Raw genomic sequence first — 16,881 nt, forward strand, 5'->3', positions numbered from 1 at the left:
GGCTCGGGTATACCACTACACATCCCATAATGCACCAACTTTTCTAGGTGGACACAGATTTAGCTAGGCTTGCACTAACATTTGAGGTCCTGCAACCTAAGAAACCATTAGAATTTTGAATGCTGCTTTGGATGTGACTTGAGTAAAAGGCATGATATAGTTATCAAATGTAAAATTATGCTCAAAAGTGGAGCTACATGTTAAAGATGCTCCAAAATGGGCACAGACACCTGTAAACTTAGTAATTCAGGGACCACTAGTGAGAAGGGCACAGTATAATATCGCCACGTGACCCAGAAGTGTCCTATGCCATACACTGAATATGATGCCCGAGGCAGTACTGGCTATATAGCTCTTCCCTCTGCATCGTGTCTAAACTCCTGGCCGAGCCCTGAATCATCCACTCCCCTGGCCGCGGGCCCACTTTACCCCCTCTTGTATTAGAACATTACAGTGTGCGCTTTCCTCTTTAATAATGCATGCTCCCATAATCTTCAGAGCAGCACTCACACCGCAGCCGCACGCTCTCAGCAGCCATGGGATTTTTCAATTTTTAAACCGCATTTCTTGTCATCACAGCCGGGCTAAATATTTCATAACCTTTGTAGCCCCAAGTGTCGGAGAAGATCTGAGAGCAGAATCTTACATGTCATAAGTGATGAGGAGGATATCCTGCTTGGAGGAGCATCGGCTATTACTGTGTATTTGTACATTTTATTTTCTGTTACGTATAGTTTATATCCACTCCCATCATCCCTGTCCACAATGGGGTTCATAATGCAAATTCTACATCTCACAAACACAATCGGGACAATTTCATTGAAAGCAATTTAACCTATTAGCATGTTTGGAGAAAGGAGGGATTCATATGAATTTTGAATACAGCTTTGGATGTGACTGGAGTAGAAGGTCTGATTTGAATTCAGGACCAAAAAAAAAAAAAACAGTGCATATTACTGAGGCGCAGTTCCAGAAACTGGCCAATAAACTGTAGGTGGTGAAAAAAAAAAAAACAGTTGTAGAGAGTGCCGTTGCTTTACTTATACTGTATGGACTCTAGTCACCTGTAGAGCTGCATGGAGAATTTTGATCCCGACTACATTTTTTTTATACACTACTGTACGGTGCATGATATAAACATCCCACATATCAGAGAACCTGTCCTTTACAGACACTGTGTAGACCTGCAGCATGAGAGAGTGGGAGCCAGCAGGATTTTTAATGCAGCTCTGGAAGTGATTGGAGTAAAACATGGAAAACGAAAGATTTTTTTTAATTTGTCAAAGTCTGGTAATTTCCGAATGACAAGGTTAGTATTAGACTTAATAAATCTTTAGAAGGGACTATTTATAAAATCAGACAATGTGAAGGAATGAGAGAGGGGCCACCAATCACACAATAACTTTGTGAGAGATAGACCGCATTGGTGTACACCACCTAGGTAAGTATGCTTGAATAGAGGTAGGGGGGTGTAGAAAAGTACGTGGTCTTATATTATATAACTTTTATTACTTTAATTAAAATAAACAAATAATGATAAAAGTTCCAATTAGTGCAACTGGGTATGTGTGAGTGACCCCTAAACTCACACTCCCCTATGGGCCAAAAAGACAACGTAACGTGTATGTCACTAAAACCTGTGAACCAAAGTATGAACTAGAAAAAGCACGCGAGTACCGTGCTAATATTCGCCTGGTAGGCAGCACTGTGTGAATGGAGTCCGGACAATGCGATCACCGGCAGCGGCGCTCCACCAAGGTCAGCAGAGCGGCAGTGCGGGGGGTGCCGTCCGGAGCTGCAAGCCGGCAGAAGCGAAAGGATCTTGCTATGTCATGCCTGACCGGAACCACTCCGGACAAGGTAGTTGGATGCAGTGGGGTTGCGATGCAGGAGAGACCCGTCCGGTGTAGGATGCCGGAAGGGTAAACCTCCAGAAGTGTCAGGAGAGAGAAGCAGTTGAGCGCTGAATTTTGCTCCACTGCGAAGTAAAAAACCACGAGAGGCTACGGTTCACAGGTTTTAGTGACATACACGTTACGTTGTCTTTTTTGGCCCATAGGGGAGTGTGAGTTTAGGGGTCACTCACATATACCCAGTTGCACTAATTGGAACTTTTATCATTATATGTTTATTTTAATTAAAGTAATAAAAGTTATATATTATAAGACCACGTACTGTTCCACTCCTCCCTTCCTCTATTCAAACATAAATCAGACAATGCACTCAGACGCGTTTTCGAGTACGCACCATGCAACCGACCGCTGGATCGTAAGAAGGTTTAGAGTACACACCATGCAACCGACCGCTGGATCATAAGAAGTTTTCGAGTACGCACCATGCAACCGACCGCTGGATCGTAAGAAGGTTTCGAGTACGCACCATGCAACCGACCGCTGGATCGTAAGAAGGTTTCGAGTACGCACCATGCAACTGACCGATGGATCATAAGAAGGTTTCGAGTACGCACCATGCAACCGACCGCTGGATCGTAAGAAGGTTTCGAGTACGCACCATGCAACCGACCGCTGGATCATAAGAAGTTTTCGAGTACGCACCATGCAACCGACCGCTGGATCGTAAGAAGGTTTAGAGTACGCACCATGCAACCGACCGCTGGATCATAAGAAGTTTTCGAGTACGCACCATGCAACTGACCGCTGGATCATAAGAAGGTTTCGAGTACGCACCATGCAACCGACCGCTGGATCATAAGAAGTTTTCGAGTACGCACCATGCAACTGACCGCTGGATCATAAGAAGGTTTCGAGTACGCACCATGCAACCGACCGCTGGATCATAAGAAGGTTTCGAGTACGCACCATGCAACCGACCGCTGGATCATAAGAAGGTTTCGAGTACGCACCATGCAACCGACCGCTGGATCGTAAGAACAAAAAGCTGACTTTGTGCAGAAGATTAAACAGCTTTCCATGAACTACATCCTTCACAGGCCAGATTTATCTGTATTATAATGAGGGAAAACAAACGCCAACATGTTTCCATCCTCAGCTCTTTAAAGCACAGCATGTCTCCAACTGTAACTAATTTGCAACCTGATACAACCAAAATCCTCTTACATTCCCGCTGCTGCCAATTTTGGGCGAGAGACCATTACATAGATGATGCCAGATAATCGGATTCAGCTTGTGACCGTGCCGTGTAATATTACCCAATAACCTCTATGGAAGGAGATACTGGTACCTGTGAAATATCCATAATGGAGTCGCAGCTCAGGGGTCTGGCCGAGGTCAAGTCGTTGGAGCCAAGCAGGGTGGAGATGATGCCGTTTTGGTCGATGCGTCGTATCATGGTGCCATCGACAAAGTAGATGAGGCCGTATTTGTCCACGGTAATGCCTGGAAAAGGAGATCAACATTAAGTTTGAGTCTTACTCTACAGTCTGAAAATACAATTGGGTTCTAGTGCGGAACGCGTTGTGTTTTGTCACAAATATATAGAGAAATTGACCACTGGTCTACAGAACCCCAAGTGTGTAAGACTTGCGCTAAAGGACCATTTCTGCTGGGTGTAGGGACATCACAGGAACGGATGAGAACCAGCCCTTACCATTGGAATGCCTTCAAAGAAAATGTCTCGATTGGCATAAGCTGGTATGTCGAATGTAGCAGATGTGGAGGCCTCTAGACTTTAAGGCATCTCAAGTTGAACATGGGATCTTTGTGTTTAGCAAGACACGGGAGGTTACACAACCTTTACAAAACAGTTTAGTGCTGGGCATTACAAGTCACTTGAAGTGGACTAGGTCTAGATGAAGATCCAAGAGCTAGACCACATCTTCTGCCGTCTGCTAGTATTTGGAAGAGGCTTGAGTTCTAATGCACTGAATGGCAAGGAGTCTCACGAGGTTGACAATTCAATGCATCAACAACTAAATTGATGCCAACATCCACACATTCAATGGCCATCAGATGGAATTGTGATCCAACATTTCTATCATCTTCTATAGGGAAAGGACATGACTTGAATTGAATGGACCACCCTATACCATAAGTCATAATACGTGAAGGTTAGATGAGGTCTTCTGCTTCACGGCAGAAGCCATAGCCCATCAACTATTATCAAGTCCCACAATGGAAATACGTGATGGTCTGACAAAGGTGGTTGAACATAGTTTCCGTTGACTTGAATAATATACAATTAGATTTGCCCAAAAGTTAATAAGACTACAACCAGGTACCACTCTTGGTCTAAGGTCCCACTCTTGGTCTACGGTCCCACTCTTGGTCTAAGGTCCCACTCTTGGTCTAAGGTCCCACTCTTGGTCTAAGGTCCCACTCTTGGTCTAAGGTCCCACTCTTGGTCTAAGGTCCCACTCTTGGTCTACAGCTGCTTGTAAGAACTTCTAATGATGATACAAAGAATAGGACAACTACTCCCTTTGATACCTCAAGTGTTACTTGGTCTTGATACTAATTATGTCTTGTATTATTTCTCTTACTTGAAGTCGTGCACTTCCACACACTGAAGACGGACTTGGTAACATCAAACATGTCCCATTCAGACCTCAATGAATGGAGATAACTTGTACGAAGCTCTGATCAATGCCGAGCGTACGATCCACTTACGAAGATCTGACTTCCAAGTACTAGTGATTAACCCTCCCGGCATGCACCGCTGTGATTCTAATTAAACACCAAGACGACGGTGTGAAGAGATGGGGGACTACATGTTGTCAGGCCCACCGCAAACCTCCAATATTCCAACAACACATTTTAGCAGTGTGCTCGGAAGAAGCCCCATGGGGTGGGTGTTTTTTTCTTCATTTCCAGCTATCACTTGATAAATAATTTCTTCACGTTCCAAGCAGCACATAAGATACATTACGAATATACAGATCAATGTGGGGGAAAAAAAACAAAAAAACACTCTCTCCGTGCAAATAATTCATCTCTAGGAAGCACAAATCGGAAGAAGATCAAAAGGCTTTATAGCCAAGGAACGGAAGCGTAAAAAGTTCCTGGACCCCAATGTTTTCCCACAACCATTAGTTGCTGTGGTAAGGGGGTCATTAGCCCACCTCAGGTCAAAGAGTCTAGACGTGAGTGCAACTTCTGCACCCGCTATAGCTACTCTACTGCCGAGGAAACCAAGGATGGTCCTCAACAACTTAGGCCTTATTCAGACGAACATTATATACGTCCACATGCTGTCCATTATAAAAACGGACAGCACACGGACCTATGCAATAGGGCTATTCAGACGTCAGTGATTTTTCATGCAGCGTGTTTCCGTTAGGCATGTCCTATTCTGGTCCATTTTGCGGACCACTTCACCCATTGAACTCTACGGGCGTGTGAAAATCACAGACAGCACATGGATGTCATCCAACATGTTTCACACAACAGTTGCTTAAGAAATCGAGAGAAAAAAAAATAAAATGAAAAAATGTGCACCAACATGGACATGCGTTAAATACGGTCCGTTTTTTTGCGGACGCAAAACCGACACGCTTGTCCGAATCTTACACATCTTATACAGTTCAGTTTGTTGGATCTTGGAGCCAGATTTGCCGCCAATATTGTCACAAGGATTTTTAGAACCCCTTGACTATGTCATGGACTTCTTAGATAATGCTCTGTCTGGTGGCCTTCGTCACCGAGTAACCGTCGGACAGGGACGCTCACTGGGTGACCAAGACCAGCAGATAGGGCGCGCCGCACCTAGCAAGCAGCATCGCTATCTTCGGACCAGTTATTGATCCGGGGTAGCGACGCTGCTAACCCTAATACTGGTTGGCTGAGCCTCTCAGCCAATCCTAGTTAGGGTTCTTCTTGCTCCTCCCCCTGAGGCTGCCGGTGCTTTTACCGTGTGGTGTGTGTGCTGGGCGTCCTGAAAGGAACAGACTGAAAATAAAAAGAGCGATGCCGTGGTTTCTGCCCTGTCTGTAGAAAATGTTTGGAGTGGAGATCAGTGGACACCGAACACGGCAGCTACGCTGCTTCCGTAACGACCACCCACTTCTACGGGAATTATGGAAACAGCGTAGATCAGCGAGCTTTGCGGTTTTCGTAACTCCTGACCATCTAATCAGGAGGTGGCTAGAAAGCAGTGGGGGTTTAGGGGCCCCCGTTTAGCGATGGGCGCATGTCCCTGAGCTGGGACCCGCATGTATCAGACGTTTATGGCGTATCCTGTGGGTGTGCCATAAATGTCCAAGATGGGCAAACCCCTTTAAAGTTTTCGGTCATTATTGCTTTACTACTTTGGTTATAGTATTTTGCAGTATAAAGTAAGTTTTCTTATACTAGTCTATTGGTTATTAGAATCGCAAGTGTTTATTTAAAAAAAAAAAATTACAAAAAAAGTTAACGTTTCGGTCATCACTTCCGCAGTTCAGCACAATTGCATTCCTATAGGTGGCGTATCGAAAGTTAGTCCTTGGTATTGCAGTTGCATTTCTATCAATAGGGCTGAGCTGCAGTCACCTACACAACATATAGACAGAGGTGGACCTGTTTTTGGAAGACCGGAGCAAGCTTCGAGTAGAAATCTCAGGGAACGGGTTCACTTTAAGAGTATAAGATGAGGTTGGAGATCAATGGAGACGTCTTAGGCCTCATTTACGGACGTCTCCGCTTATGGTACACAATTAGAAACTATCCTACAATCCCTTAAACGGTTCATGCATCTGATAGACCTGCACAATGTTTAATCCATCGGTCCCCTAGTTTGCGATCCTACAAAGCAGATGTTATGTGGATGGAAAAGGATTTACCGATTCCGGCTGTAAAAAGTACAAAACCCTCCCCACGTCACTTTACCACTAACAGCTTTAGAACGCATTAGGAGACCCATTTGCCTTCAGTCCGGCCCTTTAAATAATGTGATAATTAGATTTATAAATTTACAAGGGCCAGTGGTCTATTAATTGCCCCGCACTGGATGATGAGTGACACAGAACAGGGTCGGGTAATATCAAGTTCCTTAATCCACAAAACTTAGGCTTCGGGTCTGCTTCATGGTTCATTGCGATGACAAAGACTTGCGGATAACTTTTCCTGAAAATGATTCCCTTTGGAAATAAAAATTCAAAACGTGTAATTCTACATATGGTGGAGACATTTCACCGTGGACGAGGATTACAATTAAATTATGAGAATGAAGCTGAGGTTTCATATGGCTTGATTTAAAAGTCACTTGTGGTTTGGGATTGATTGAAGGCAGCTTTGCCGTGAGTTCTTTTTTTTTCGGTTTATGGTGCGTTAAGCATATCTTTTTTGTATGCTAATCTGGGCCTCCTGGTATTTTGTTGAAAATGGGAAGAAAGGGTCTAAAACTAGTGAAATAAATCCTCCTGGCTCCAGTCCATATCTTATGCCATATAAATGAGAGCATTTTTGGAAAATTTCGTAGAATCGTGCTGAGTTCCTTCTTCAGGTAGGGGGCAAGTGACGAACTGATCTTCAGATAAGACTCCCTTTAAATGAGGGTATCTGTACAATGCTCTAGCAGAGCTGAACCAATGGTTATCTACTAAATGCCCCAGATAGCCAATATAGGGGGCAGAAGAAATTAGCCCCCACCCCAGACTTCGACTAAAGGCTCCTCTTATTTTCTAAGGAGACAGAGTTTCAGGGAAGTGTCATATGACCCTTTTTGTCTATGCTGAATGGCTGTAATAGCTCACAGAGGGAGGGGCATAATTGACTAGCTATGCTCGAAATCCATTGGTCCTTCTGTAGGCCTCTTAAAAGGGCTTGTCCGCTTTGGACAAATCGCTATTAGGCAATAAATAGATCACAAAATGTCTCCAGCGATCAGCTGTGATCTGTGAGGAAACCTGGCAGTAAGTGTTCAATTTCCCTGCAGCGCCACCACAGAGGAAATTAAGCATTACACAGTGTCCATTCACATCAATGTGTTGATTGTGTAATACAGGACAGGTCCTCGGGAACGAGAGACTCTCTTTATATCCGCTCTCCACTCTGACCAAGAAATGAGGATCCTGAAATGAGGACCCGCCTCTATTACCTCAGAATTCCCTAGAAAATGGGTGTTCTAAGCTGAACAATCCCTTTAAGTTTGTGAAACTTAATGTTATTAGGTTTGTGCAACACTCCCTGCCGTTAAAGGAAGACAAAAAGTCCACCTACGGCCAACTTAACCAAAGCATTAATAACAACTGAAAAAACTTTGGTCCAGGTTTGGGCCTGGCCACCATCTTTATCTATTTGGTTGCCGAGATGGGAAGTGATGGTGGTGTCTCTGGTCCCATTAATCAATGGGAGTGACAATCTCCATAAAAACATGGTTCACATATCTCCAAAGGAGCATCTAAACCTAGGAAGTCAATCGATGATTATGGAAAACCAACACATAAAGAAATCTGTCCAGATGTTGGTCTAGTGATCTGCAGTCCGGTGGCCTTTTGCATGAACGAACATAAGTAAATCAAAGGTTGAGCAAATAAGATGAAGTAAAATGTCATATCAACAGAAATCATAGAAACAACTGTAGACGTGGATGGTGGAAATTCCCCGTAATAAAAAATTTAAGGAAAAACACACACTCTTCTTACCAGGTTGAGAGGTCAAGACCAATACAAAGACAAACTCAATTCTCCTAAGAATAATCCATGAATTGCGTCAAGGAATATAGACAAGCCATCATCCCCCCATATCAAGAAAGAAAACTCAAGACATGTCTTTGTCCACCAATATTCTTCTGCCTACTTCTAATAAACGGACCTTAAAGTGTGACACCATGGCGATCCTTGTTATTATCAATATATCATCAGTTGCTTTTACCTCTAGGGTTGTTAAGAGAAGCTTCAATGGCTTTGCCACCATCCCCACAACGAGTGTCATCAAAGGGTAGACATTGGTCTCCAGTTCCTGCCACCACTTCGGAATTCTTCAAAACGTCCTTCATAACTGTGGTTGACTTTATCTTGTAGACCCGTCGGCTGTTGGTGTCGGACAGAAGGATGACGCCAGTGACTGGGTCTGTGGCTAAGTAATATTTATGGGCAGGGCTGTGGCTGGAATTAATGGAGGGAAAAAAGGAAGATGGTCATATTAATGGTCCGGAAACGTCAAGGAAGATACAAGGTCAACAAGGCAGAATGACAACTGTGATTATCCATCAACAACATTCATAATAGTGAAAAAGACATTGAAGGGTAAAACACCTGAAAAAATGTAATTATTGTAAAAGTCCACGTGAGACTAAACCGGAAACCACATTCAATTGCACAATATGAAGCAGTCACCAGAACAACCATCTCAGGCCCGGCTGATGCATCCCACAACACTACTTAAAGAAATTCCTAAACACATCAACATGTTAAATCTGAAGGCCTCAGCTTAACAAAGGTTGAAACCATAAACTTTCCTCTTCCTGGGGACTCTTTAATTCTCCATTTTAAGCCAAGACTTTTTAATATTGTTGGCTTCAAACTCTTGAAGAGTACAATTAACACTGGAGAACCTAATTATTCACTAGAACTTTTCTATCTCTTCTCCCTGGAAGGAGAGTTCCCCTGTGCTCATTGTCACCACCTGCTGTTCATAGTACTTCGCAGATGGAAGGGAAGTGAATACTGCCCCTACGTACAAGAATATAACTACTATATTACTGCACCCTATATACAAGAATATAACTACTATAATACTGCCCCCTATATACAAGAATATAACTACTATAATACTGCCGCCTATATACAAGAATATAACTACTATAATACTGCCCCCTATATACAAGAATATAACTACTATAATACTGTTCCCTATATACAAGAATATAACTACTATAATACTGCCCCCTATATACATGAATATAACTACTATAATACTGCCCCCTATATACAAGAATATAACTACTATAATACTGCCCCCTATATACAAGAATATAACTACTATAATACTGCCCCTATATACAAGAATATATGTACTATAATACTGCCCCCTATGTACAAGAATATAACTACTATAATACTGCTCCTATATACAAGAATATAACTACTATAATACTGCCTCCTATATACAAGAATATAACTACTATAATACTGCCCCCTATATACAAGAATATAACTACTATAATACTGCCTCTATATACAAGAATATAACTACTATAATACTGCCCCTATATACAAGAATATAACTACTATAATACTGCCCCCTATATACAAGAATATAACTACAATAATACTGCCCCCTATATACAAGAATATAACTACTATAATACTGCCCCTATATACAAGAATATAACTACTATAATACTGCCCCTATATACAAGAATATAACTACTATAATACTGCTCCCTATATACAAGAATATAACTACCATAATACTGCCCCTATATACAAGAATATAACTACTATAATACTGCCCCCTATATACAAGAATATAACTACTATAATACTGTCCTATATACAAGAATATAACTACTATAATACTGCCCCTATATACAAGAATATAACTACTATAATACTGCCCCCTATATACAAGAATATAACTACTATAATACTGCTCCTATATACAAGAATATAACTACTATAATACTGCCCCTATATACAAGAATATAACTACTATAATACTGCCCCCTATATACAAGAATATAACTACTATAATACTGCCTCCTATATACAAGAATATAACTACTATAATACTGCCCTCTATATACAAGAATATAACTACTATAATACTGCCCTCTATATACAAGAATATATGTACTATAATACTGACTCCTATACACAAGAATATAACTACTATAATACTGCTCCTATATACAAGAATATAACTACTATAATACTGCCCCCTATATACAAGAATATAACTACTATAATACTGCCTCTATATACAAGAATATAACTACTATAATACTGCCCCTATATACAAGAATATAACTACTATAATACTGCACCTATATACAAGAATATAACTACTATAATACTGCCTCTATATACAAGAATATAACTACTATAATACTGCTCCTATATACAAGAATATAACTACTATAATACTGCCCCTATATACAAGAATATAACTACTATAATACTGCCCCCTATATACAAGAATATAACTACTATAATACTGCCCTCTATATACAAGAATATAACTACTATAATACTGCCCCCTATATACAAGAATGTAACTACTATAATACTGCCCCTATATACAAGAATATAACTACTATAATACTGCCCCCTATATGCAAGAATATAACTACTATAATACTGCCCCTATGTACAAGAATATAACTACTATAATACTGCCCCCTATATACAAGAATATAACTACTATAATACTGTCCTATATACAAGAAAATAACTACTATAATACTGCTCCTTATATACAATATAATTACTATAATACTGCCCCCTATATACAAGAATAGAACTACTATAATACTGTCCTATATACAAGAATATAACTACTATAATACTGCTCCTATATACAAGAATATAACTACTATAATACTGCCCCCTATGTAAAAGAATATAACTACTATAATACTGCCCCCTATGTACAAGAATATAACTTCTATAATACTGCCTCCTACATACAAGAATATAACTACTATAATACTGCCCCAATATACAAGAATATAACTACTATAATACTGTCTCCTATATACAAGAATATAACTACTATAATACTGCCCTCTATATATCAGAATATAACTACTATATTACTGCCCCCTATATACAAGAATATAACTACTATACTACTGCCCCTATATACAAGAATATAACTACTATAATACTGCTCCCTATGTACAAGAATATAACTACTATAATACTGCCCCCTATGTACAAGAATATAACTACTATAATACTGCCCCCTATGTACAAGAATATAACTACTATAATACTGCTCCTATATACAAGAATATAACTACTATAATACTGCTCCTATATACAAGAATATAACTACTGTAATACTGCCCCCTATATACAAGAATATAACTACTATAATACTGCCCCTATATACAAGAATATAACTACTATAATACTGCTCCTATATACAAGAATATAACTACTGTAATACTGCCCCTATATACAGGAATATAACTACTATAACACTGCCCCTATATACAAGAATATAACTACTATAATACTGCCCCTATATACAAGAATATAACTACTATAATACTGCCCCTATATACAAGAATATAACTACTATAATACTGCCCGCTGTATACAAGAATATAACTACTATAATACTGCTCCTATATACAAGAATATAACTACTATAATACTGCCCCCTATATACAAGAATATAACTACTATACTACTGCCCCCTATATACAAGAATATAACTACTATAATACTGCTCCTATATACAAGAATATAACTACTATAATGCTGCCCCCTATATACAAGAATATAACTACTATAATACTGCCCCCTATATACAAGAATATAACTACTATAATACTGCTCCTATATACAAGAATATAACTACTATAATACTGCTCCCCATATACAAGAATATAACTACTATAATACTGCCCCCTATATACAAGAATATAACTACTATAATACTGCTCCTATATACAAGAATATAACTACTATAATACTGCCCCCTATATACAAGAATATAACTACTATAATACTGCTCATATATATAAGAATATAACTACTATAATACTGCTCCCTATATACAAGAATATAACTACTATAATACTGCCCCTATATACAAGAATATAACTACTATAATACTGCCCTATATACAATAATATAACTACTATAATACTGACCCTATATACAAGAATATAACTACTATAATACTGTCCCTATATAGAAGAATATAACTACTATAATACTGCTCATATATATATAAGAATATATCTACTATAATACTGCCCCCTATATACAAGAATATAACTACTATAATACTGCTCCCTATATATAAGAATATAACTATTATAATACTGCTCCTATATACAAGAATATAACTACTATAATACTGCCCCCTATATACAAGAATGTAACTACTATAATACTGCCCCTATATACAAGAATATAACTACTATAATACTGCCCCCTATATGCAAGAATATAACTACTATAATACTGCCCCTATGTACAAGAATATAACTACTATAATACTGCCCCCTATATACAAGAATATAACTACTATAATACTGTCCTATATACAAGAAAATAACTACTATAATACTGCTCCTTATATACAATATAATTACTATAATACTGCCCCCTATATACAAGAATAGAACTACTATAATACTGTCCTATATACAAGAATATAACTACTATAATACTGCTCCTATATACAAGAATATAACTACTATAATACTGCCCCCTATGTAAAAGAATATAACTACTATAATACTGCCCCCTATGTACAAGAATATAACTACTATAATACTGCCTCCTACATACAAGAATATAACTACTATAATACTGCCCCAATATACAAGAATATAACTACTATAATACTGTCTCCTATATACAAGAATATAACTACTATAATACTGCCCTCTATATATCAGAATATAACTACTATATTACTGCCCCCTATATACAAGAATATAACTACTATACTACTGCCCCTATATACAAGAATATAACTACTATAATACTGCTCCCTATGTACAAGAATATAACTACTATAATACTGCCCCCTATGTACAAGAATATAACTACTATAATACTGCCCCCTATGTACAAGAATATAACTACTATAATACTGCTCCTATATACAAGAATATAACTACTATAATACTGCTCCTATATACAAGAATATAACTACTGTAATACTGCCCCCTATATACAAGAATATAACTACTATAATACTGCCCCTATATACAAGAATATAACTACTATAATACTGCTCCTATATACAAGAATATAACTACTGTAATACTGCCCCTATATACAGGAATATAACTACTATAACACTGCCCCTATATACAAGAATATAACTACTATAATACTGCCCCTATATACAAGAATATAACTACTATAATACTGCCCCTATATACAAGAATATAACTACTATAATACTGCCCCCTGTATACAAGAATATAACTACTATAATACTGCTCCTATATACAAGAATATAACTACTATAATACTGCCCCCTATATACAAGAATATAACTACTATACTACTGCCCCCTATATACAAGAATATAACTACTATAATACTGCTCCTATATACAAGAATATAACTACTATAATGCTGCCCCCTATATACAAGAATATAACTACTATAATACTGCCCCCTATATACAAGAATATAACTACTATAATACTGCTCCTATATACAAGAATATAACTACTATAATACTGCTCCCCATATACAAGAATATAACTACTATAATACTGCCCCCTATATACAAGAATATAACTACTATAATACTGCTCCTATATACAAGAATATAACTACTATAATACTGCCCCCTATATACAAGAATATAACTACTATAATACTGCTCATATATATAAGAATATAACTACTATAATACTGCTCCCTATATACAAGAATATAACTACTATAATACTGCCCCTATATACAAGAATATAACTACTATAATACTGCCCTATATACAATAATATAACTACTATAATACTGACCCTATATACAAGAATATAACTACTATAATACTGCTCATATATATATAAGAATATATCTACTATAATACTGCCCCCTATATACAAGAATATAACTACTATAATACTGCTCCCTATATATAAGAATATAACTATTATAATACTGCTCCTATATACAAGAATATAACTACTATAATACTGCCCCCTATATACAAGAATATAACTACTATAATACTGCCCCTATATACAAGAATATAACTACTATAATACTGCCCCTATATACAAGAATATAACTACTATAATACTGCCCTCTATATACAAGAATATAACTACTATAATACTGCCCCTATGTACAAGAATATAACTACTATAATACTGCCCCCTATATACAAGAATATAACTACTATAATACTGACCCCTATGTACAAGAATATAACTATTATAATACTGCTCCTATATACAAGAATATAACTACTATAATACTGCCCCTATATACAAGAATATAACTACTATAATACCGCCCCTATATACAAGAATATAACTACTATAATACTGCCCCTATATACAAGAATATAACTACTATAATACTGCCCCCTATATACAAGAATATAACTACTATAATACTGCCCCCTATATACAAGAATATAACTGCAACAAATAAGTAAAAAAACAGCTTTTACAATTCTATTTCCTCCATGATTGTGATATAACATTGCAGTAGAGTTAACATCTTGCTCTTCCTTATAATAAGTTTCCAGTATATTTGATTATTTTATATACAGTAGAAGTTGCCTTTCCTCGACACATTACATAGAACGATCGTCAGTATATTTCCTGTATGTGATCGGATCATTCAGCCGTCTGTTACAGACTACATAGATTTTGTTCCGCTGAAAAGCTTGGGATCCGGCTCATTTACATCGCCCATTTGCTGCGCTCCATTAGGGGGCAAATTGGTGCTGCTCAGTGCTCTGAATATCCCCCCCCCCACCCCTGTGCTCCATAATTAACCCTGATAATCCTGCCTACAGTCCTTCAATGGAAAGCAGGGGGGAGAATCAACCAGAAAATAGAGTGGGGGGTGGGAAGGAGATAAAATCTCAGGTTCCGCCTTTGTTAAAACGTATAACATTGGCCTCATTTACTTGCTTAACGCAAATAGTTATGAGCAAAAGTAAGTTGCGCAAAATTGGTTCCGTACCTTTAAAACGGAGTCTTGCATACCCCCATGGTGTGTCGTAGTAATAAATCAGAAGAGGTCACCCCCGGTGACGAGAATCCCCACTTACGCCCTAATTATATGGGACACGACGCTGTATTGAACCCGAACCTCTGCGGACAGAGTCTCGGACTATACAGGAGAATGAGGATTGTGTCAGTATCTGAAAACTCATGTTGACCTAGTCCTGCTCACACAGCTGATGGTGTCTTTGTAGTTAAGCATTATGGGATTGTCTTGCAAATGGGTCAAAGTGGGTGGAGCTAGTAAAAATTTGCATATAAGTGGGTGTTCCCTGGTTATTTTACGGCCATTCCCAGGGATCGGGTTTAAACATATCCAACGAATGGGGATGCAAATGTTGGAAGGCATGGGAAAGGGCTGTCAGCCTGGAATCTAGGACAGGATAAAAATAATTTTCGACACCAGCAGTTTGCAATAGGTGGCCCGCGGACAGAATGCGCCTGCAGATGACCCCACTGTGCCCCCAGCCATGTTCTGCCGAGTACGCCATCTAACAAGCTTCAATAGTTATAATTCTTCTGTTTTAGAGGAGACACAATTAATGCAGTCAGAGGGGGCAGCAGCACACGGTGAAGTTGCTTCTTGCCCAGGTCAAGCAGTGGTGAGAACTCAGTGGAGGAGGGCAGGGGGCTGAGCCGTTTCTAGGAGGTCATTAAATGATGCAAATTCTCTGGGGTGTCAGGCGGCGCCCTCTCTCTGGGTTATCAGGCGGCGCCCTCTCTCTGGGGTATCAGGCGGCGCCCTCTCTCTGGGGTATCAGGCGGCGCCCTCTCTCTGGGGTATCAGGCGGCGCCCTCTCTCTGGGGTATCAGGCGGCGCCCTCTCTCTGGGGTATCAGGCGGCGCCCTCTCTCTGGGGTATCAGGCGGCGCCCTCTCTCTGGGGTATCAGGCGGCGCCGTTTCTCTGGGGTATTAGGTGGCGCCGTTACTCTGGGGTATTAGGCGGCGCCGTTTCAATGGGGTGTTAGGCAGCGCCGTTTCTTGGGGGTTTTTAGGCGGCGCCGTTTCAATGGGGTGTTAGGCGGCGCCGTTTCAATGGGGTGTTAGGCGGCGCCGTTTCTCTGGGGTTTTTAGGCTGCGCCGTTTCTCTGGGGTTT

At 39.3% G+C, this 16,881-nt stretch overlaps 1 protein-coding gene across 10 annotated transcripts in view; it reads right to left on the minus strand.

The window, feature by feature from the left end:
- Positions 1-16,881, minus strand: part of TENM4 (teneurin transmembrane protein 4) — a 1,217,405-nt gene that overhangs the window by 19,181 nt on the left and 1,181,343 nt on the right. For all 10 annotated transcript variants that reach the window (XM_075851385.1, XM_075851380.1, XM_075851378.1 and 7 more), the window contains 2 exons: positions 8,769-9,001; positions 3,202-3,356 (listed from right to left, as the gene is read on the minus strand). In XM_075851385.1, coding sequence (XP_075707500.1) covers positions 3,202-3,356; positions 8,769-9,001 — 388 coding nt within the window. The remainder of the gene's footprint in view (positions 1-3,201; positions 3,357-8,768; positions 9,002-16,881) is intronic.

This window comes from Rhinoderma darwinii, chromosome 2 (assembly GCF_050947455.1).
Source record: "Rhinoderma darwinii isolate aRhiDar2 chromosome 2, aRhiDar2.hap1, whole genome shotgun sequence".
Taxonomy (NCBI): Eukaryota; Metazoa; Chordata; class Amphibia; order Anura; family Rhinodermatidae; genus Rhinoderma; species Rhinoderma darwinii.